The sequence below is a fragment of the Trichoplusia ni genome, chromosome 8 (assembly GCF_003590095.1).
Source record: "Trichoplusia ni isolate ovarian cell line Hi5 chromosome 8, tn1, whole genome shotgun sequence".
NCBI classification, from domain to species: domain Eukaryota; kingdom Metazoa; phylum Arthropoda; class Insecta; order Lepidoptera; family Noctuidae; genus Trichoplusia; species Trichoplusia ni.
The window spans coordinates 10,972,003-10,995,806 of NC_039485.1; the positions used below are offsets into that span (position 1 = coordinate 10,972,003).

At 36.5% G+C, this 23,804-nt stretch overlaps 2 protein-coding genes across 14 annotated transcripts in view; both read right to left on the reverse strand.

Moving 5' to 3' along the window:
- Positions 1-23,804, reverse strand: part of LOC113496810 (guanine nucleotide exchange factor DBS-like) — a 71,355-nt gene that overhangs the window by 45,378 nt on the left and 2,173 nt on the right. For 2 of the 13 annotated variants that reach the window (XM_026876156.1, XM_026876155.1), the window contains exon 1: positions 18,234-18,302. The exons of 3 other annotated variants lie outside the window; for them this stretch is intronic. In XM_026876156.1, the coding sequence (XP_026731957.1) occupies positions 18,234-18,285 (52 nt within the window). In that variant the 5' untranslated portion in view covers positions 18,286-18,302. 8 more of the 13 variants (XM_026876157.1, XM_026876154.1, XM_026876153.1 and 5 more) reach the window with 6 other exon arrangements.
- Positions 18,673-23,701, reverse strand: LOC113496812. The gene is made up of 4 exons (XM_026876161.1): positions 23,525-23,701; positions 22,972-23,247; positions 22,647-22,880; positions 18,673-22,325 (listed from the first exon to the last, which is right to left on the reverse strand). The coding sequence occupies exons 2-4, from the start codon at positions 23,230-23,232 to the stop codon at positions 21,117-21,119; spliced, it is 1,704 nt and encodes a 567-aa protein (XP_026731962.1). The 5' UTR covers positions 23,233-23,247; positions 23,525-23,701; the 3' UTR covers positions 18,673-21,116.

Consider the following 23,804-nt stretch of genomic DNA (forward strand, 5'->3'; position numbering starts at 1 on the left):
ATAGTAATGATATATTCCAAGAAAATACTTTAAAGTAAACATGCTGGCATTACTAGATAATATATAAAAAGACAATATGTACCACGTGCTCGAATGATCAAATACAAATACAAGATATAAGTATTTGCATTTACCCCGGCTTTTTATTAGATTATCCCCGGAACAAAGTTTATGTGGGTGGAGTAAACATGGGTACTAAACATATATCCGCTCCGGGAGCTCTACTATCATCTCTGAAAGTGAGACGACGAAACTCCTGACCCTAGTCCAAGCTGGTCCCAACGAAACTAGTGCTAAAACCAAAACTTTATCACTGAAACTTAGATCCTGTCTTCCAGATCTCTCTGTTGCTTTTTGCCATAATACGATTGTTAGTAGAGAATTAAGTCGAGACCTCATAGGGGATGGGGGAACCTCATAGGGGGTGCCCTTAGTAAACATTGTTTAATGATTAGCTTTTTTTTTTGCTCTGGCTCGGAATCTGTGTCCGATTGTCTGCGCTCAGGTCAAATTTACCATAGACAGAATATAAAATAAATCACCGTGCCATCTTGTTTTCACGACTGCAACAGAAGTGGTGGTAGACCCCCAGGAAGTCAATAGGTTAGAAATGTCATAATATACTCGGGTGAAGTTACGCTTGTGCTTTGCGGTATATAACTAGCTCGTAATAAGACCACGTTGGAAATTGTTAGATAACATTTATTGGTATTTAGTTTTAGCATTCTAGCGTAGATTCGTTAACTAAAAACGAGTAAATATTTCGCCGAAACGTTATCTACCGTTTTGCGCTATCGATGAAAAATAACTGAAAAGATATTGGACGCTAGTGATACGCATTTGATATACAGGTAGTGGAATGGTTGATTAGCCTTTAAAACTGTTGTTTAAAGTGAATCTTAGATATAGGATATTTTCGATTCCGTAACAATTAATTTACAACTTTAAATTCTGTAAACTGAAGATGAGAAAGCAAAACGCTACCTAGTCCTGCAACTAACCGAAGGTTACATTATTCTACCTTGTTGCAAAACATGATAACAAACGGTGTGATCATTCCACGAGATCATTCTTTACGAAAACAATAGTAAGAACATGTTATGAGACAAGTATTGTGAAACTAAACAACAGACACATACATTATAATAATATGCTATCAATAACTAATACCCGTAGTAAACTAAGGACCAAGGCAAGGCTGGCTACTTAACGATACAATGACAAAATCATTGCATAAGAAAAGGTTATTCCTAACATGATTAAAGATGACTTCAGATTAACATAAGCAAATAGTATTGTACTTATTTACGAGATGATTATTTAATAATATAAATTAAATATAAGAAAAGGTTTGATCCCCAAGCAATATTTACTTAAAGTTGTTATTTAGATACCTAATTTAATGCTCAGTTACATACATGTAAAACTCTGCACAGACATTGTTTATCAATAGATTATCGACAAACAGGTTCACTTGTATTAAATTGAATAGGTTACACAAGTACATCGACAGTAGGTACAACATGATTCGAACCCCGCACAGGCCAAGCGTTATGTAGTCTACAAATGCTTATCCTGAGTCTGGGTGTCTTTGTGCATGTGACTTGAATCTTTTTGTCACCCTTCACAACAAAGGGACAAACTCCTTAGCGCAGGAGCACTTTAAAAATAATCATTATAACAGTTCTCGGTACCGCAAGGACATATTAGACGTTCGTAAAACCACGTTCAAGCATATATCACAGCTAATAATATTTTACGAGTAAAGCAGTCATTTATCGTCTGAAAATTATGACTACAGCTACCACATGCGATTTTCTTATCACCAATTTTATGGCGCAAAGAATCAAACACGTTTTCGCGCAGTTAAATATTTTATGTAACACAAAACACTAGACAGATGTAATATACGGCTGGAAGATTTCGAATGTTACCCAATCTGATGACATTGTTACGATGAATGCCTGGATTTAATACTATGCAAATATGAGTAAGGTAGAGATTTCTTGCGGTATTCCCGTCGGTCTCGTGATGGCTATCAAGACGGAACTACTTCCTTGATCTGCGGCTCATATGCTGCATAGCTCTAATGACACAAGCGTGCCGGCCTAGGTATACTTATACACATTGTGTTACAGAAACAAGCCAGTAGATCAGTTATAATGATGGCCGGTGACAATCGCGAATGGGGTCGCGATCGGACAAATTACAGTTAATGTATGTATGTCATCTGGTAATCTTCCGTCGTTTAAAATTAGTTTTAATGACGTTATTGTTTTCTTAGAGACCGTACTAACGATTGACCGTTTTGATAAAAATGTAGCGCTAATTGAAAATGTTCCGAAAACTCGAAGAAAAATTGTAGAAGAACAAGGGCAAATTATGAGAAAAATTATATCAACCTATTTACAAATCGCCACAATGAAGACCGTATTATCCTGACTAGAGTGCCATCCAAATACTGCGCAAAATCTCACAATAGAACAATAAACCGCGAAGTCAATAACACTGGATAACAACTAGTTTTTAGTTTCTAGTACCAGAAGCAAAGCTATCTTCTATAGCTGTTATAGTGCGAATTCCCACGGCCTCGCTACCAAAGGATTATAGACTCCCCTTTGTTCTCATGCAGATACCATCGTTAAAGGACGCGGACATCGTTTGAGTAATTAAACCCGATCCTTAGCTTAGAGGGATCTTTAATGATGAGGTAATGAGTAGCCTTACTGATTTAGGCTTGTATCAACTTAGCTATGAGAAAATTTGGCATCGTAGGAATTTTGTTCATAGCGAGAGTTTATTTCTGTTACTTTAGCCTATACGTTTTAAGAAGTATTGAAGAATGGTGACAAATATGTAATTACTATCTACTCCATATTCACATCGTATGGGTATAATGAAAAGCGATATATCTAACTCATCAAAGTCGCATCAAGATTTATGAACTGTACAGGTTTACAAAGATGTACCCAGTGCAATGTGGGGGCTATAGAAATATATGTAAATACTTATGCGGACTCATCTGATCAAAACGATGTATATTACATGTACCTATTTAAGCAATTCTCCCAGTCTGCAGTCATTAGACGTTATTTAATAAAAAGCACATTAGTCTACCCAAATAAACTCGTACTCAGTCATAATTGACGTAATAAGAACTCCGAAAACCGGTTTCACTCCGTCCAAAACTGTTTGTAATGATTACGATTGTATTCATTTTCACATCAAATTTTCAGTCAAAAATTCACCAGCACTAGGATGGCAATGAGGAATATTTCATGCAATTTGTTTAGTAAGTAGTCGCTGATTGTGTACCTTATATATTCGTAACCAGCATTCTCAGCGTTGTATTGTTGCCCAGAGAGCTCTTAAACTGCCATTCCGTCCTCATTGATATGCAGCGAATCCACTCCGGGATCCCTTTACATTATCCCGATGTTTCTATAAGCATGTTAGCGGTTAAGAGGCTGACTAAACTTAGTAGGTAATCAGATAATGATGACGAGTGTATCACAGAATTTATATCTTCATAATCAGTTCATTTAGATTCCACTATCAGTACTGAGTACAGTTTGGAAGCAATGCAGCTGCTGATTGTAACTAATGTTTTATTGGAAAAAGTAGACTCAGAATGAATGAGCAAAAATTTTGGAGTGTTAATTTTCTCCCACGATTTACTTTAAGGCAAACCAGACTATTAAAGTTCCTGGTTCTTTTAAGTGAAAACATCTAGGTGTGGTTAGTTTACGTCCTTAATACAAAGAGGTCATACCCCATCTTTACCAGTGCCCTTTTAGCAAATACATTTCCAAGCACACTAACACATTTATAAGTCCTAATAAACGACGTTATACTCTTATTTCTGGAACGAAAGGACCATCTCAATGTTATAGCTACCCAATACGACGGAAATATCTACCCCCCGGCGAGATAAAGTTATTTCATCTTCCGAGTGCTATCAATACAGTTCTAACGGGCTGACGTAATAGCGTGCGTGTCTGTAACATATATATCTAAGTAGTCCGCCTCTAGACAGTGCTGAAGATTTGTAGGCTGAAATAACAAAAGTAATACGATGCTTAGTTAGGTAAGTGCCTAGTTTTAGGTCGACAATCTGAGTTAATTTGAGGAAATTAACTTAAATATATGTAGGTACTTTTTTTATGGCTGTAGAAGAGCTAGTTATTATTAGGACTTCTGCGAAAAAAAAATAATTGAATCCAAATATAAGAAATCTCATCAACAATCATCATTATAATTAATGAAGTGGTCATCTCATAACTGGATTGAAACCAACATTAAACATAACGCGCTACAATTTAATGGTTGGCACAGAATTTAAATTGCCGGGAATTTCGCAAACAGTTAGAGACAAAAGGCTGATGAATATTAAGGACACATTGTACCTTTACCACAAAGGTCGGGTTTAAGTACCGGAAAGATGGCCGACCTTGAATCTGTTGCATATCGCTCTGTGGACTAAATTTATTCTGTGTTTTTGTTGAACAAATCAAAACTGTGACAAAATTTTCAGGGACTGCCAAGACTTGTCTTCTAGTTAGTGTAGAGTCAAAAGAGATACTACAAAAATATCCTTTTTAGTGAGAGCTTTCCTATCATTTACTAGCAAGATATAATCAATATAGTTGTATTGGACATCTTGAAATTCTTGCTTTTCAGTTATGTGACATTGAGGGGAATCAAGGAGGGTTACAAAAGCTTTATAATTTGGTTTTAATGATTATCAAATCATAGTTTATGAAGAAATCAGAGAGGTAGAATTAACTCGATTAACACATTTAAATAGTTAAATTTCGTTTGATGACAGGAATATAGTTAAATCAAAATTTAATAATATGTTAAATTAATTTATGGATGTATTTAATTATGTTCGTTTGAAATAATGCTTAGCCATTGCGTAGTGAAAAATTTCACTTAAGAAGCCGGAGTTTTGTTTATTATTCGTTAGAGTAAACAATACTTTCCCCTTTAGCGTGTAAGCAGTACAAGATGTATTTTCATAAAAATATGAAGAGAAATTAGGTAAATATACTCAGTTTAATGAGCCAAAGTCATAGTTAGCCTTATGCTTAAGTAAATCAACTCTTAATAGGTAGATAAATAATATATTGAAATATTAGTACTTCATCAATAAATTTATATTTTTGGAACTACTCCCGGACGAAGGAGTAGAATCATTGTTGTCGCGGGCGGTTTAACAAACATTTAAGACACATGCCCAAAGACACCCAGACACAGGACATAGGTACATTCGCGGACCAAACACTAATGTGTCCTAGGGATTGGACACGCCGCGCACAGTGAGCAGGGCGTAGAGGCCTCAGCTACTAACAACTCTGCCATACGAGCAGGCATAATATTATAAGTATTGTTTTAACAATCTGATTTATTGAAAAAAGGACAAAATGTAAGGTATCTGTTAATTGCAGTATCGTTTTTGCACATCTATAAAATAGGTCGTGATAATAATTATAGTAGTTATTTTTCTAAAATGGGAAAACCCCGTTAACTCGAGGATTAATAATCCTAGCCCTATTAATAAGCGTAATGCATATTTATAGTAACGAATCGACATTGACAACAGCTTTATTACGCTTAGTTCAGAAATTAATTGCTTTTCATGAAATACACATTATTATATTTGTACTAATATCACTTTTTGAGAAACACTTCGATTAATATTATTTTTATAAATACGTATAATCTATTGCATTTACAATACGTGTGTATTGAAAGAAGTAGCTCCATTGTCGTATTAGTATTTTTTGATCATGATTAAATCTCTCTTAATTAAAAGACTTTTATTTAAATTCACTCCCTATCTGGCCACGTATTATTGGAAAGTAAATAAATACCTACCTCCGCATAATATTAAACACATCACAAATACCTGGAGTGTGACTAATTTCGAATGTGTTTAAACTTAGTCCATAGATGATAGAAGTACCAGATAGATAGAAGTGTATTCCTAACCTACAAATCATCAGATTATCTCTTTCTTAAATGTGACAGAATATCAGGAAATATGACCGCTACCCGACCTGCCAACCCTTCTGATTACGACTCGCACCGCTATAGATGACTTTCAGTAAGTACTATCGAGTATAAGGACAACCGGCTACAAAACAAATGTAAGGATCTCAATTAAATACCAACTCATTCAATAACTAACAGTGGCAGTTGTATTATCAGGGATTACTTCACTGCTGTCAAAATAGTTTGCCTAAAGAAAATACGTCAATACACCCAAGATCCTCAATTTTGTAAATTAGATGCGTGAATTGAACAGAATTTTTCTTTTCTTTTCTCGTTGCCAGTGTTTATATTTAATGTAAGTTACGTAAAGTACCTATGCCTTAATCAAGATAAGTTGGTCTTTAACCAAACGTGAGCATTTGAAAATTGATATTTAAATCACACAATTTCCTCGGGGCGTATCACGACCACTTTATTCACTTAATTAATTTCACTTTATACATTAATCTTCACTCGCGCATTTCGTGACGCAAACTCATAGCACAATAAAAAGAACAACAAAAACTTAATCGAATACATAATCACTTGCCTATTTTCTCGGTCTTGATGAAAAAGAAACTCAGTCGCATCTGTGCAAGCCACACGCGAAAAACAACGCGACACATCCGTCCACGCGTGCGCAGGCTCGTGCGCTTCCCGCCTTCTGACTGCTCACTGCATTACATCCGAAGATGTCTTCAATCACGAGCGGCCGGATCAACTACCTATCGTTATCGAATCGAAAAACTAAGCAGGAAATCGATTTTACGCATCGGCACTTCTCAGTACGCCTCAATGTTGAAATACAAATTGACTGCGCAGTTCCTAATCGAGTTACTATATTGAATTGTTGAAAACAGCTTCGATTACTATGACAATAGACATCGGAACAATATACTGGTGTGTGTACGTTCTGTGTGTTGATTCGTTATTAATTATCGTGTTTACCTTGAAATCCGAAGCACTGCATCCTCCGACGCACGCGGCAGCACGCGCCGCTCGCAACCACACTGACACTAGTGCTGTCACGCTCTGACATCACATCACCCTTTGACATACGACCTTTGTTACCTTCATTTGACTTAACTACACACACTCGTAGCTTTATCACAAAGTCATAAGGCGCACACAACGCCGCACAGAATAATGTGAGCGCTGAACCGAAACTGACGAGCTGATATTGTACTCCGCTATCATCAGTTCTCAATCAATGAGATAAACTGTGGATCATAACGAGATGATTTCTATCCGATATGCGATTGGAAGGCAACTTCTACAAACTGTGCCATAACTGAAGTATCTGTCATCCGTTATCTACAAATGTTCCGATATGTCATGTTTGATACGAGAGGTCATTTCTTCTGATTTACGTAACTGAAATTACAGTTGCACCCAGGGAGCTTTATGTATATAAAATTATAGAATTTATGATTGTTTACATCTATAAATTAAGGTGATGCGTGAAAGTAGAAATTATTATTTTTTTCCTACCAATCGATCAGACTATGTGATAAAAATATCTGATAATCCCGTAAGCTTTGCACGATAAGCTAAAATATAGGTCGAATATCTACTACAAAAGTATGCTTTTGTGATTAAGAAGAATAGAACAAAAAACAGAAGTATAAACGCCGTTGGAATGTAGGCAGACATCCGAATGATTCGGTTCCGATACCGAGGTAAACGGGGCCACCGCGCCGCGGAATGCAGACAAACAGACTGGAACACCGATCTTTAACTAAACTGGACTTTCTGACAGATAATAAACTAATAATACGAAGAACATGCAACATAGTACCTAACCATGAATGAGCATGATCAGCATTTTTGAATTATTTTATCATTAAATATTGTTTACATCTACGCAACGCGATGACCATATGGACAATATCGTAGTAACGACAGATTATCCAATCTATTCAACTGTTCTGCAATAATGGCGCAGACCGCCCCAAACGCGGCATGCGCCATATTCAGCGAACGAAATTCAATGGTCCGATGTAAAAACAGTCTCCGGACCAAACAATCCGGTTACCACGAGAAAGAAAACATTAGTTAGTTAATTTAGTGTTTATGTCACCCGAGAACAATCGATGAGGAATGGAAACAATCGGTTCACAGAACACTGAGAATGTGAATACTGAACAGGCCAAGACTCAGAAGAAACAACGTCCGCGGATTTGTTTATTACAACCATTAGGCCCTAATGACACACAATTTAAGAAATTCAAGTCATTGTCCATTCGAGGTTGAATGTTCTTAGAATTATAGCTGGCATAAATATCTTGTCCAACGAATACCGTTGTTCAATTTCAGTAAACAAAGAACAATTTTTCACTTTCCTACTTTTAGGGTAAACGGCTAGCTGTAAAAAAAAAAAATTGTTATAAGTAACCTACATCGCTGAGTTGCTGAGTGCGTAATTTTCGCGACTACATATCTAGAAATAGGACTATTGATTTTTTCCCCTTTTATCTATGCATTACCTTATCTGCCATAATTCGAGCTCTACACCTACACTACTGCTCCATAGCCCCACGTTGTTTTGTTCACACCACATTGACTCACTTCGCTGTAACAGTTCGACTATAAACGATGATCGTTGTTAACTTATCGCCTGCGAACCCCATTAGTTTTAACCTATTTTCTTTATTACCTCCTTAAAAGTTACACAAGTAGTCGAGATAGCTGCCCTCTTTTCACTCCTAAGATTTCCTTTGAGTTCTAAATTGGTGCGATTCTTAGTGAAGAGTTGTGTTAACGACATGTTAGTCGGTACAAAGACTTCAAATAAAGAATTTTATCACTTCAAATAAAAGCGTTATCGCAGCAACAGCTGGAGTACTATCGAATGTAGCTAGGAAATATTATCATATTTAAATAAAAATACTGTATTTGTACAAATGACGCATGGCCTTGGTTAAAGCCAATGGCGATGTCTCGTGTACGTGGAGTTACCGAGAGTCGCGTTAGCGTCAGAGTCGGCGCCGCTTGCGCATCCGTGCATTGTCACACCGACCTTGCCATTGTACACTTGTAACACCGGAAGCTATTCACTAATTTCTTTTATTATAATTAAAACTTAAATCTCAAGACAAAGTATTTGAGTTCGTTAAAAATAATGACGAATGTAACCTCTTTGACGTTCTGTTATTTTGGGCTTGGCAAAGTAATGGAACCTGAATATAAAACCTTTTATTTGGAAAATGAAAGTAGACAAATAATGATTCAGCCGTAGTATAAAAGCATCAAAATAAATACCAGTTTGTACATAAACTATTCAAAAGGTTTTAATGGATTATATACAATAAATCTAATCTGATTTCCTTTCAGGTATAATTCTGAAAAGTGCCTCTGAAGGCTGAAAAACTAATGATAGTTCGACGGCTTTACTTCAAAATATAAAATCGTGATTTATTGTGACTTCTCTATATCATATGGCTATGTCACCGCAATCACTTTCACTAATACCAAGCTTTTATCTAAGCTGATCGATTAGAGATTACAGAGCACGGTTGGCTGCGGTCACTTATTATATTTACATACCGATGCTGACAACGGGTAGAAAGTTGTACTCAATCTTAACTAATCTGACATGTTTTTGTGGAGGTTCCCGTAAGTTATACCTAGATCACGATCTTCATATTCATCCTCTTTTACCATTAGGGTGAGAAATAACACTGATTGTTATGTATGAGTTTGAATAGGTCTAGCCTAGTGCTAAAAAACATTCGCGCTATTGGTACGCTGTGTTGTGAAGTGATTCCCTTAACTAAGTCAGGGTCGCGTCAAGGCGCACAATGGTCAGATAACGTGTGTTGGGAGCGAGCTTTGTGTCCGACCGCTCTCGTGTCGTACCTACATGTTGGCGACCTGCTGAGTATGTACAGCGCAGTCGGGAGTACAAACACGACTCACAGTCGTTTTATTCCGTTTGAAATCGAATTCCTTTTCAGATGTCTTGTTGGCGGATCTCAATCCAAAACGGGAACGCCGCCGGTTCTCATGATTAACAATATCAAGTTTCCTGTTGGCTAACATAACTGATTTATCCTGTCCATATCTTGATACGTTTTCACAGGATTTTATCTAATCGCGCCCTTATTTTGTGGACTACTCACCGCTTTTCGAGATCCCTAGTTTTAGATATATTTATAGGGAAGGGTTCTTCAGTCCGTTCAGTCGTTTATCTAATAAAAACATAGCGATGAGTAAATCCGATTCACACTTTGGGGACGAATATATCGAATGCTGGTGAATCATCATTCACCGCGGGGACTGACTTTCAATTAAGTGTCTCATTTACACAGGGGACGCAAGTTGCCGTTACTTTCTAAAGCATATATTTAAATGGAAACTCTTCGCACTTCACCATATTACCATTCGCATTTCTAGCATGGACATCAAAAAATAAAAAAATAGTCTCCAAATAAATTTGCAATTTTTGATGATATGAGCAATGTAATACGTATACGTTAAATAGAACAATTGCATATCAATCGGAATATTACACAAATGCGGATTGCCGCATCACACTGCGTATGCCAAACCGCAAAACCCGATGGATAGCCAGCTTTGATATATTGATAAGCTTTCACGAACATTAAACGCGCGCATTAAACATGTAGCTAGGAAGATTGATTAAAAATACATTGAAAAACTCGTTTATGAGAAAGTAAGCGTACAGTATAATGTAAGTTTCTTATAAAAAATACAAATTGTAGAAGATAGTCTATCTATCATCATCATCATTACGTGGTTGGAATTTGTTACGTTACTGGATGCCTCCTGGCTTATCAAGCAGCTTAATGAAGATTGCTCTTAATGTTTAAATCTAACAGCCTAGCACTTCGGACTGTAATTACTTAAGTATGCAACGTCTTAAGATGTTCTGAATACCAAGTGTAACAGGTATTCTTTCTATCTACATAATTAATGTGAAAATTGTATTACATTGCAATGTAAGAGTATCAAACGTTTACTACTTCCTTCATTTAAGCTATAGTTGCTGTATTTATGTTTAGGAATAGCACGTAATTATTCTTGTCCAGCTAATACTGGTTAGTTAAGTCTTAATCCTACGATAGAGGTTACAATTCGTGTCAATAAGGAGGTCACAAGAGTCAAAGGGAATCGACTTCTACACATATTTCTCACCTTACAACAATATTTAGCGGTAGTTTGTATGCTGTTTGATTGTTAGTATCTACTTTAATGGTAACCTAGATGTGGTTTAATCCACTGCAGCAAGAGTCAAATTAATTAACTAGCAACAAGACCGTTGATCTAAAACAATAATTCGAAAGGGAGTTTTTTGTATAGGAAATTCCTATAATGGATCTATACTTCACGTAGAAAACACATCAATTTGCTATATCCTGAATGAATCAATCTATAAGTTGTGTTTACCGAAATGTCAGGAGGGCTGTTATATTTCGTCGTGTTCGGTCCGTTAAACATACCTTCGTTACGTTGCCGTCACATGCCTGGCCTCCCCCTATTGGAAAGCAAACTTCCCGCATGGCAGATGCCACTCAAGCCTTAATGTTTACTGAACTCCACAAGACTCAGATACTTGAAGCGTCAAAGCATTTCACTATACCCACGCTATCATGGCTAATGGAACTATACATGCAAATAATTTTGTAGAAGCCCTACGCTAACAAGCGACTCGAGGCTAGTAAATCTAACATTATAAAGGGAAGCATTACACCGCATAGCCGGCGCCGCTTACAAAGCCTTTACATAGATTCTATTAAACGAGTTACGTTGCTTACATTCTTGTAATAAGGTACGGATAATAAGGGACTAGCCTATTTTGCGAAAACGCGTTTTCACTTCGTACAAAAGCCTTTCATAACGATAATATGATTTTACTTAAGGTGGAAAATTGTATCGCTATGTCAGTGTGACCTGAAAAGTCCCTTTTAAGGGTTAACTGACACAAATGTCACTTGGTAACTTGTACAAGAGTGTTTAAAGTTACAAGTAACTTTTAGCAATGAAAGCAAAGCCACGTTAGTCGTACTTACTGAAAAGGGTTCGCAACCAGTTTTACTCAACGTTCGAGTAAACTTGTACAGAACTGGTTACACAAATTTAAATCTTACCTGAACATGAATTAGAAATAAATCAATGTCATTAGTCATGTTAAGTTTACCTGTTCTCTTAAGTCTCGACACCGCTTGCATTAGTATCATTGTAATTGATAAGTAAAGCACATAATAACAGAACACCGTGTACCTCTTCCGAACGATATCTCCAATTTGTTCGGCACCTCGAACCGTATTTTCATATCACTATCGTTTGACACTCACATGTGACACAAAACACTATATAATTTCAGAGCCGGCACTATTTCGTAATTCAAATGAGGTGTTTCGCGCCGCGTGGGGCAGTGGAGCGGATCGGATATTCGCCGGTGACAACAGAACGCGTACTGAGCGCGCGGCCGTCCTTCCGCAATGGGATGGCTCCCGCCGCGCCGCCCTACATCTACGCTGAACGCGACGCGTGAGATGTGATGTAATCTGCATGTGACGAAATGCACACACAGATTAAACACCGATCTAACAAAATATAACGTCACAACTACTACTTCTTCATTAGCACACTACACGCACACGTAGTTCGGAGTATCTCCCGCGTCAATTTGACAACTCCGTTCATACAGCTAACTGTTCTGAAATTGCTAATTTTAAATTAGTTCGTTCAAACAAAGGCCCACTGCAATGTTATGAATTTTTGGATACAAAAGAAACTGGAGCAGTTAATTGGAACTTGTCCATGTGTTGCACAAGTACGGGATTTTATTGGCATAAAAAAAGAAAATTGCGTTATTAGTGAAAAAGACGTGTTTTGTAACAACCGACCGTTTAACATTGCTCGTTTAACGTTCCGATGTGTACTGAAGTCTAAAATGTTACTTCACCCAAAATTTTCTATTTCATTGAACCCGCGAGCTCAAAACGCTTCATGTGCATTGATGAGTGAACGAGCAAACATGGTAAAGTTAATACGTTGAACAGCTACCAGGAAGTGAATGTTATGGCATCTATGACGAATGGGAATCGTAGTTTAATGATAGACTTAATACAGGTACCGTTATTATTATAAACAACGACACTTTATGATTGTATTTTAATAATATGTAGAGGTTTAACTGTACCTACGACCGATAAGTTAGTAGTTAGACATGACCGAAGTGGATGTTTATATAAAGTAGGCGTGTGCGGCAACGTGCTGTCACGGAGCATTACTATATCTACCTAATTTAGAAAAGGCCTTGTTTAATGTTGTTCACACGTCGCATGTTGTTAAGAATTTAACGCGGCGCCCGACCGCGTCCCAGAATGAGTACTTGTCGTATCAACAAAAATCTACTCAAACGATCTTACTCGTAGCAATAAATGATTAGAAGTTTAGAGAAGATTACAAAACTATTAAAATAAATAAATAACTCCAATCAAAAGCAGGGAAATTGTTCTTAACTCGGCAACGAAAAAACTAAAAATTACAAAGTGATGCATCACAGTCAAGTTACCCAAAAGAAATCTGGAGATTTTATACTTGTATCTTAAGTATAAGGTACACTCTTAACTTAAAAGTTGTTAGTGCAATTTTACAAGTTCTGCTGAAGGAAGTCCAACAGTACCGCAAGGGTCAAGGTCACATAAAATCTTCAGAGAAGAGTCCGAGAGCATTACAGGACGCTTTTAACTTCTCACCTATAGTGTTCTGTAGGTGTTATCTAGAATAGTGTTGATCTGTATTTTTCTGTAACATTTTTTTGCAATTATCATGACTCGCTGCGGTAGCTACAGCTTGTTACGAACCACGTTTATTAACTGTTTAGTTTTTATTGATTTGATATAAAAAAAACTATAATATTAACAAGAGACACATTTAAAAGTTACCTCATCACGTTCACCCTTGGAATCCGAAGGAAATAAAGCAGAAATGCTCCCAGATTTGAGAGAACTTACTCTACAAAAGATAGGAAAGTAATATTAGTATAGGTATGCTCTGTTAACTTGACTAGGTCTTATAAGGAGTAGTCAATGACAATATCCATCTGTTAAAAGATTACAGGTGTTGGTAAAGTAGTTGCTCGTCAGAAATCGTTGTTAAGCACGTTCGCCCACTGACAAGCTGCACATTTAGGTCGACTGCAATGTCTTCAACGGAAGGATACGTTCTCCAATTTACTAGTTCTGCATTTTGAGCTCAAATATAAGTTCTACTTGACTAACTATAATGGATGTTTAATTTATTTGAATCAAAAAGGTAGGATGCAGCAAATTCTTCCAAAAACTAACAATGTTTTTTCCGCAACAATATGAAAATTGTTTGCATTCATGATGCATTTTGCCAACCTTTGTCCTGAAAAATGGAACAACGTTTTATGTTGGCCTTTATATTTGTACCCTCCGCTGTTTTCCGACTGCCCTTTCATTTGCGAAAGTATTATGTCATCAAGGTGAGTTTTCGTCTTAATATTATTTGTTTGTACGCAATAAGTAAACATCGGAGCAGGAAAATTCGAAAGCAAACAAAACTAACTCTCAAAGGAACTAAAATAGTAATATGCTGTTTTATCCGTACAGTGTACACAGACTATATTCGTTCCAGTTTTCGTGAAATTCGTCCCAGTTTTACAGACAGTAAACTACATAGAGCAAAATAGAGACAAATTAAGCAAGAAAAAATGTTTAATCTTATTTTATCATTTGATTGGTTTTGTGCTACTGAAAAACGAAAGCGTTATCTTATAACCTAATATGATTTTCTTGTTTAAAATAAAAACCGTAAACGCATTTCTATTAATAAGTTTTCGATGTAAGAACACCTTCGCACCCGTTCAAAGCTCGTCTAGGAAGCGAGCCCTGATTGGATTTCTGGTTAGGTCGTCTGCACTAAAATACCTCTCGAAAGTTTATTAGCCCGACTGGAAGCGGGCAAACTATAATAATTTACTCACTTATCGCAAGCCGTTAAAACCACAATAAGGTCGCTAAATTGATTTTATAAACCGCTCACTCGTGAACTTATGAATATTAATGATTCAAATGTGTTTTCTCGTAAAGCTTTGTCTTTGTTTAATCAAATAAAAACTGCCAATTTAAATACATTTTTTTGTACTTCTTACTTACAAGATTCTAACGATAACATAATTATTATTTTATTTTGCAAAGGCTAAAAATAAAGGTACAGTCTGGTGGAAAATGGTCTACTGGTAATTCAAAAAGATCCAAAAAAACACAAATTATAATCCGTCGTTCCTTGATTCGATCGTATTGCTCTATATATCTTTCAAATGCATATGACGGAAACAGAATAATAGAATTATTATTCTAAATGCGGAGCATTACAAAAGCTCTAGCAAAAATTGTATCTGAAACTGCGTCCACAAGTCTACATCGCGTGCGTTTTTGTGTTACGAGTTTTATTGGCGTGTAGAGCAGGAGTGGCCTTAGCCCAAGACAGACTTCCTAGATATAGTAGAAAAGGCACTTTAATTTACTTTGATGGGTGAGGGCGAGCCTGCGGGAATAAGAATAGAATTCAAGATTTTTTCAGTTGCAGGAAAGTAAGACCTACAAGAGATGCTAAGGTAAACGAGTCACCCAAAATAGAACCTCAGGCACACAGCGATATTTTCTAAAAAATATGATCTTTTGGACGATTTATATATAATTAAGCTGTATTTTCAGGTGTGCTTTACATCTTTGTACAAAATGAGGAAAAAGGAGCAGTATTTATACTCTAAAGCGTCTAAGTTGACCTTCAAGGGTGTCAAGCTGTCCTTTAAGCGATGGTCAGTACGCCATAAATTCGATTTAAACTAATTAAGATTCATAACGATTTCGTTAAAGCATTCGACTACATCACAATGGCAATGGTAGATCATAACTGTTGCTAGGCATAACATACCATACAATGTTATTTAAGTATATATTTTTTCATTCTTTAGAGCGGACAGTGGGTTCTCGGGCGTCAATTTTAAACAAGTGTTTTTCTTTGCGCATGGCTGTTTTCCGATACTAGCAGTTTCATATACCTTAAATTACAGACCCGTTAATTAAAAGGAAAAGGTACAATCGTATCGTAAAATCTTAAATTGCTCAAGAACGACTTCTAGATAATAGCGGCATTGATCAATTAAATTTATAGTAGTAATATCGCTACCGTCCGCTGCAAAAGTGCTATGAAAAATTAAATAAAAATCAAACAATGCATCGTATTCAGTAAAAGTTGAAACGGAAAGGAAGGATAGGACAATGTGAAACGCAAACAAAGGCCGATGGTTGGCGGATTGCGGCTCGCATAGCAATCAGCTTGGAGCCAGCACTACATTGCCAATCTATGTAGTGGGCACAGTGGCCGACTGCCTCGCGCCTGCTATAGGTATAATGTACCTAGATATAAGTGACGTCATAAACAAATATTTGAACGGACGCGCATTGACTTCAAACAATTGATTGACGTGCCTGTCCTTTTCGATTGCGACTCTTTATTATGCTGGTTTGGGAAGTTTTTCTATTGAAGCAATACTTATGCCATTAGCTCATAGAACTTATGGCATCGAAGCAATCCGGTGGGGTTTATTTTTTTATGGAATTTAAAGATTCCAATTTAGGGTTTTACCAGTTTTAGTTATAGGGAGTAGACAGTATTGCAAATCAGTTGCAAGATATTTAAACTTCGTCGACCCAAATTGTCATCAATATATCATCATTTAACTCGTTTCGAGAGGGCAAAGGATACAAGACGGCAGAATTATGACGACTACTGTAACTGGTCTAGATATATTGGGACGGGGCCAGTCTTGCAAAAAGGACGTACAAGGATAGTAGGTATTAAGCAAGTACACTACTTCAAGTACCAGATTCAGAAGTTTTAAGGTAATATTCTGAAGTCTAAGTGTTTTTACTGGAAAGTACAGTAGAACGAGAGACAAAGGAATGCATTCTTGCTGAGCAGACTATGTAAAAATGTAAAAATTACATATTTTGATAAAGGTTTTGAAGGCTGTTTGGGCTTTGATGAATTGTCTTTATGCATTATTAGCAACCTAACATACCAAGGCGAGAATAAACGGGTCTGTTTTATCAAACGCTTAATTCCGTCGCACATCTGCCCGCCCATATCGGACGTATTAAACAAGCTTAACTGAAACTGCGCAAAAAGAAAGGTCCGTTTGGTACACAAAGTAATAAAGATTGGCGGTCACGCTCGGAAGGTCTGCCGGCTTTATGCTGACTCCTAATAAACAAGTTTCCTTTATTGAAGTAGGTACGACGAAATATATAATATTAGCATTAAATACTTATGAATGAGTAGATTATAGTAGTATAGCAATACGAGCTAAAATGACCAAGAATCACATTGTTGAATTTAGTTATAATGATATATTGCATTGCATTAGAGTAAGTTGGTACCTACTTTGTCAACAAGAGAGAGAGAGAGATAATCTATAGGTAGACAGTGACTATTCCTGCTAATAACATAAACTTAAAACAATATCTAAACACGCATGTGAGTCTATTATCATTGTTTTGGATTTCTCTACATCAACACTGTAGCGTTGAACGTAAGCGTGCCCGTTTTGTTTTGTTTTAAGCCGCTTGCTAAGCAAAACACTTTGGGTCGAACATTTTCTAAGCTATCTCCTTTGCCGGGTCGGGTAAAGGTCGATATTTTTTTTCGCTTCGCAAAGTTTGTCTTGAGCAATATTTACTTAAGTATTTTGTGTTTAAATCCTCGTACTATGTAGCTAACAAGAGGTTGAAAGTTATAAGATACCTACGCAGGCTGCACTGTAAGATTGTTTCTACTCGTAATATTATTGCATTGTAACTGTTATCTAGAACGTAAACTAGAAGGAATGTGGAATTGGAAGTAATTCATTCGCAATGCTTTATTATTTATTAACACACTGCAATAATCGGTTCAGTGACTTCTCGTTTATAATTTGTAGGAATAAGTAGTCGTGTATATTTTGTTCTTCAATCAAGATGAATTGGACAAATAAGTAGTTTATACACAAGAATCTTAAACTGGGCTCATTAACAATATCTACCAACTAAAAACGATTTAATCAATACAATAGGTTTGGTCAATATTATTGACCTACATTATTTAGCCATAATAAAAGTAAATTTAACAACCTATGTTAAGTTCATGTTAGCACTTACCGATAGCAGCTGCTTTTCGCTCTCGTTTCGTAGTACACTTCCAAAACTTCATTTTTAATTTTGCAAGGGTCACCAAGAAGCCAGATGACACCACGCGCGCCCGCTAAGGCAAGTCGCCATCGTCAAACTGCCCGATTGGAGCCGAAACAATGACTTTTGTTTACAAATGAACGACGCGGAGGATTTATTAAATTGTCGAGTGAAGTGGCCGGCTGCAGGAGACCAATGAGCCGAGGCAGAACGAGTGCGACGATCGTACACCCCCGACCGGCAATCTCCGGTTGTAACACAGCACCGGTCTATTGGAGGATGGCGTGGGAGCCTCGACCCCGATCACACCTATCGTCCTAAGCTCCTGGTTTAATAGGGTTAATTGATATACATTTGTAGCGTAAAAAAGTTTTATTTTCTATCACATCTTGTCTTCCTACGGTAATAATTTTGGAACATAGATGCCGAATATCTTGCTAAGGGCAAATCACTACGATTCGAAGCAAATTATGGTTCTGTAAATTAACAATCTGTAGATGAGATTAAACAACGACTATTTGCTTTATTCGGCTAAACATTGGACTGCTGTTTGATACAAGAATATTTTCTATTTATCGACAATATCAATTAATATCTGCTCCGAATGTCGCACATTATTGCACTATAAAAATACATGGATAAGCATAATTTCTAGGCACATTTCTGTACTGTCTATAGTTTAATTGATTATGATTACACACTTCTATCAACTAGATACATAAGATTACACTATTATTATCTAAGTTCAAAATAACATGAGATTTTAATTTGCCTCCTGTTTAAAATCTCCTTATCTGGTTATCACGAAGACATTCTCTGTTATTATTTTTTCATCAACTGGATTTTAAATAAGATATTTAATTAATCACATAAAAAATCGTTGGGATCTATAAATATGCCAATTAAAGTTTCATAAAATAGCCTTGAAGTGGCAACAATCTTGAGCATATCTAAATAATTTAATGTGCAATGATCACTAGAACACAATATTTAGTCTTTAGATATCTTCTAAATTGATCCAATTTCGAAGATATCTATTTTTTAATATTAACCAAACAATTGATGGCTAATCTCTTACTAAGCTATGTTGTTCTAGAGATCAGTGTCAAGCAAATTTTCAAAAGTATTTTGAATTCATAAAATAAAGTCCTTACAACTACTTGAAAAAGTTTTACACCATTCTGATTACATACATATAAATCACATGGTTTTCAAAATTGGTTTTATTGCAATGTTTGGTCACCGTGATATTAAACCTAGTTCTATACTAGATTTTTTCAAAACAACTATCTTTGTCTGCGCTTACTAAATATACATGAACTCATAGCCGAGGTCATAGTTTAGACTCAGCACTTTCAAATCAGCCTTCTTGATCGACAATAACACCATTAGAAAATAATGTGCGTTTTTGAAGTTGCTGAGCAAAATAACTTATTTTAAAAATTGTCTTTATTTAAAAGTGTAGTCATTGTGATAAATATTGTGATACAAAGCTAAGTCCTAAGGCATTGGTAATTACATAATAACATTGAAGAGACTATTTTAGTGTGTTAGGTGAGGACTCATTTGTATGCACAGGCTGTTCAAAGAAGCCCAGGCTCAATGTGACTTTTATTATTTAACATTTTTAGTTTTTGACCTTAGGCCCACAGAGCCAGAAAGATTGGTGTTTATAATTTGTTATTTTTCAAATTTTATTGTTAATGGAAGATCTCTTATTTTGTTGTGGAAGTGGCAAATTATGTATTTTACAATAACATAAACAGGTGTAAATGGAGTTTTAAACAGGACAAATTCCATTATTGCATTTGTATTACTACATTCACATGAATATATTTCAAGAGTAGGCAACTCCAACAAATCCAAAAACGATTCCAGACTTCTTTTACCCAGATTAGTGTTTGGAAGATTTGATATGTAATTATGTTTCCAAGTTATTGTAAAAAAATAAATATGTTTTAAATGTCACCATAGTTCAATGTAGGAAACACTATCATCTCACATTAATAGGAAACATTCCTCACGGGGCATTCATCATTAATATACAATCTGGTTGGTGGTATTAATAAACAACACGAAATTGTAGTTCAATTGCTTGTTTAAAATCCTATATTACATTATTCTAAAAAGAAATTTCGAAACAACAATGCAAAATTATATCATAATCCACATCATATTATGAAGGCACTGCTTTTTTGATACATTGAAAACTGGACTCATAAAATTCTGATTCAAAAGATAAATTAAAACATCACTACTGTTGAATCATTTTGTGAAACTGCTGCTGTCTCCATCTTTTAACTTCCTACACCTTTCTAAATTTTAGAACAACAACCAATGAGGATTAATCAAATATATAAAATCAAGTGTGTTACCCAGATCTTTAAAATTATTGCCGTATTTATTGAATTAAATGATTTTAAATTGTTTGTTGCATCTAAAATCCAATGTGTTCTCACTTATATTAAAGTCCATGAAGTTACTACACAATATTCATTTATACTCATAATAAAAATAATTTTAGTTATCTGTTGGAAAACCACAATACATAATTCTAAAAAAACTACATAGCTAATCCCTAATATAAATGGTGTAAATATGATTAACTTTTATACTTACAGATAGTTTTATTAAATTAGTTTTTCAACCAATACTGAAAGGTGTTACCTAACTATCCTTGCTAACTTATTGCCAAAGTTATGTGTGGCATTTGAAATTAACCAAGATTTTCAAGAGAACCATTTCATTAAACAACAGTTTTGTTGCTACGAGATCTTAGATTACGTAAAGTTTTTGCATTTGCTTCTTTCAGTTGCACATAACTGATACTTATACTGTAACTGCAAGTGGCTGTCAATGTCTGTACCAAGTTCCTTGAACTCGCGTTTGGAAGTGTGACACAGGAGTAACAATATAAGCCTGTTGTGGTTGTTGAACTACAGCCAAAGGTATAACTTGCTGAGCCATTTCCACAGATTGGCCGCCTTCTTCTGACACTCCAAGAGGCTGCACACAATGCTGTTGCGCCACTTGCTGTACCCCTTGTACTTGTTGCGTGAGCACTTGTTGGTGTTGGCTGACTTGTGGCACCAACATCTGTTGTTGCATTTGCTGCTGTTGTTGTGGCTGCTGCTGGTGTATGACCACATGAGCCTGGTTCTGCATCTGCTGGTGCTGTTGCACCTGTACTTGTTGCACCTGTTGCTGTTGCTGCTGCTGTTGCACTTGCTGTTGCTGCTGCTGCTGTTGCTGGGCTTGTTGCTGTGCCTGCTGTTCCCTATCATGTTCTTCTTTTTTCTTAGCCTCAATAGCTGCCTTTTTAGCTTCGGCCTTTTCTTTCTCCTGCTGCATTCGTATAGGATCTTTGTTTTTGTCATATGACATACATTTGCCACTGCGGAATGGCACCATATCTTTAGGAATATCTTGTTTCTTAGTTGCAAATTTGACATGGGGAAACTGGTCCTTCATGAAAGCACGGAAAGTGGAATAACCCATAAGCTTCACTCCTGGCTCTAAAATCTCTCCATACTCTTTATATGCTTCAAACAAATGTTTCCTTGAGTCTCCTTGTATAATAACAGTCTTGCTGGCTTTTTTACCATTTTCACCTGATGGTTGAACATCTTTAGGTGAACTTGCATGTTGTTTCAAATATTCTTTTAAGAAATTAGTTGCATGTTTATAAATGTCTAAAGTGAATGTGTTGTATGGCTTCTTTCCGACATTGCCGTGTATCCGCGGCGCGACACCGTGCGTCATCACATGCTGCCTAATCCTCTTTAGTTGATAGTGAGTTACATTTTCAAGATACAAGAAAGCCTCTAGGCAAACCTTTCTACCCTGATACACATAGCAAGCTCTCAGTCTCCTCCTGACCTTGTGCCTTGAAGTCTCAGCTGGATTCGCCAAGCTGGCCATTGTAATACCCATAAGATACATATCATGTTCACTCTTGGTCAATTCAGCAATATTAAGTCTATGGCGATATACTGCTTCTGGATTCAGTCCTCGATAACAATTGTCTTTACAATCGCAGCCTCTCTTCAGTCTTTCTTTGACCTGAAATATTAATTAAAAATATATTAGTAACATATAGTAGCTAAATTCAAAATACTAGTTGCTTCTCAGTTTAAAAACTGCAACCACAACTGAACTGAAATAAACCTATTTGTTATTTGTAAGTATTGAGCTGCAATACTAATTTTCATTGTAAAATATAATGTATTAGCTGCCCCAACAAAAAATTTTGTTTTGCCATATAAATGAACTCCAGGGAATAAAGAAAAAAATGGGGTATAAAAAATAGATGTTGTCACAAAGATTCATGAGCATTGGTCGAGCCATTTCATTTTAACTTGGGCTTGTATCTAACACTCTCACCTGTGTAGGATTATCCTCAAGCTTATTGTCAAGAACTTCTTCATCACTGTCAGAGTCAGTTTTTTTCTTTTTCTTATTACCAGTTTTCTTTTCCACTTTCGGTTTAGTGTCAACTTCCATGTCTCCGGGTTCAGTATCCACGTGAGAGCCAAACTCTATACTGTAAGTACCAGGTATGCTCTGCAAATTGGCTGTACCATTTTCTACTTGTATTGTATGGCCTTGCCATAACACCTGAAAGATAATTATTATTATGATAATTTAAAACTTCAGTAGGTACCTAGTGCATTTAACAATGATAAAACCAGTCCTAAGATTAATGTACCTGTTCTTGGTGGCCACTGTAAGTATGTTGTTGCATGTTTTGTCCTCCACCCATTTCAAAAACTGAGTGTTGGCCCATGACGGGTGTGTGCCACTGTGCACTCTCACCATATTCGCCGCCACCGTTCTGGTCTGTTGGTATGGACACGATTATCGCCTCCTTGCTGTCCACGCTTCGCCGCTCTACAGACAGCAGAGAATGCAGCACTTCACTCGCCTCTTTTTCAGCAGGATTCACCACTTCCATTTTTTCGAACGACATACTGCCTGCTCGATGCTACAACCGATCGTTCATGTCAAATCACATGTATGTACATACGGGTATGTACAAAGCGACACGGCAAACCCGCCCCGATCGCTAGGAGATTCGACAACCCCAATGCACAATACAAGAAAAACCGCGATAACTTTTCAAATTCATGTAAATAAACATAACAAAAACCGAGCAATTATTAACCTTAATCGCATTTTTTAAGTTTCATTATCGCATAGCGGATCGAACTCCCGTGGAATATTGGGCCATATAGTCATAGCACAGAAAGAATAAAACTTACCTATTGCACGCTATTTCACAGACTGAGATGCATAAAAATGTATCCCCACAGATTCTAACAAACTGTGGTTTGATTTTATTCACTTCATATTGATATTACAGTCATAATTGTTGAGAAATGCACAAATATTTCACTGAGTTCACGGAAGCAATATGGCGATACACTTTCCGTGAATAAAATCGGAGGACGACGCCGTAGAACACGTAATTAGTACAGTGCGCCACCACCAGACAGCGCTGAGTACGCGTTTCCGTATCGACGCTCGCAGCACCGGTGGCAA

Coding starts and splice junctions, on each gene's coding strand:
- LOC113496812 (XM_026876161.1), bottom strand. CDS start 23,232: ATGTCGTTCGAAAAAATGGAAGTGGTGAATCCTGCTGAAAAAGAGGCG. Junction 22,881..22,971: donor ACAGTGGCCACCAAGAACAG/GTACATTAATCT, acceptor ATTATCTTTCAG/GTGTTATGGCAAGGCCATAC. Junction 22,326..22,646: donor TTGAGGATAATCCTACACAG/GTGAGAGTGTTA, acceptor TTAATATTTCAG/GTCAAAGAAAGACTGAAGAG.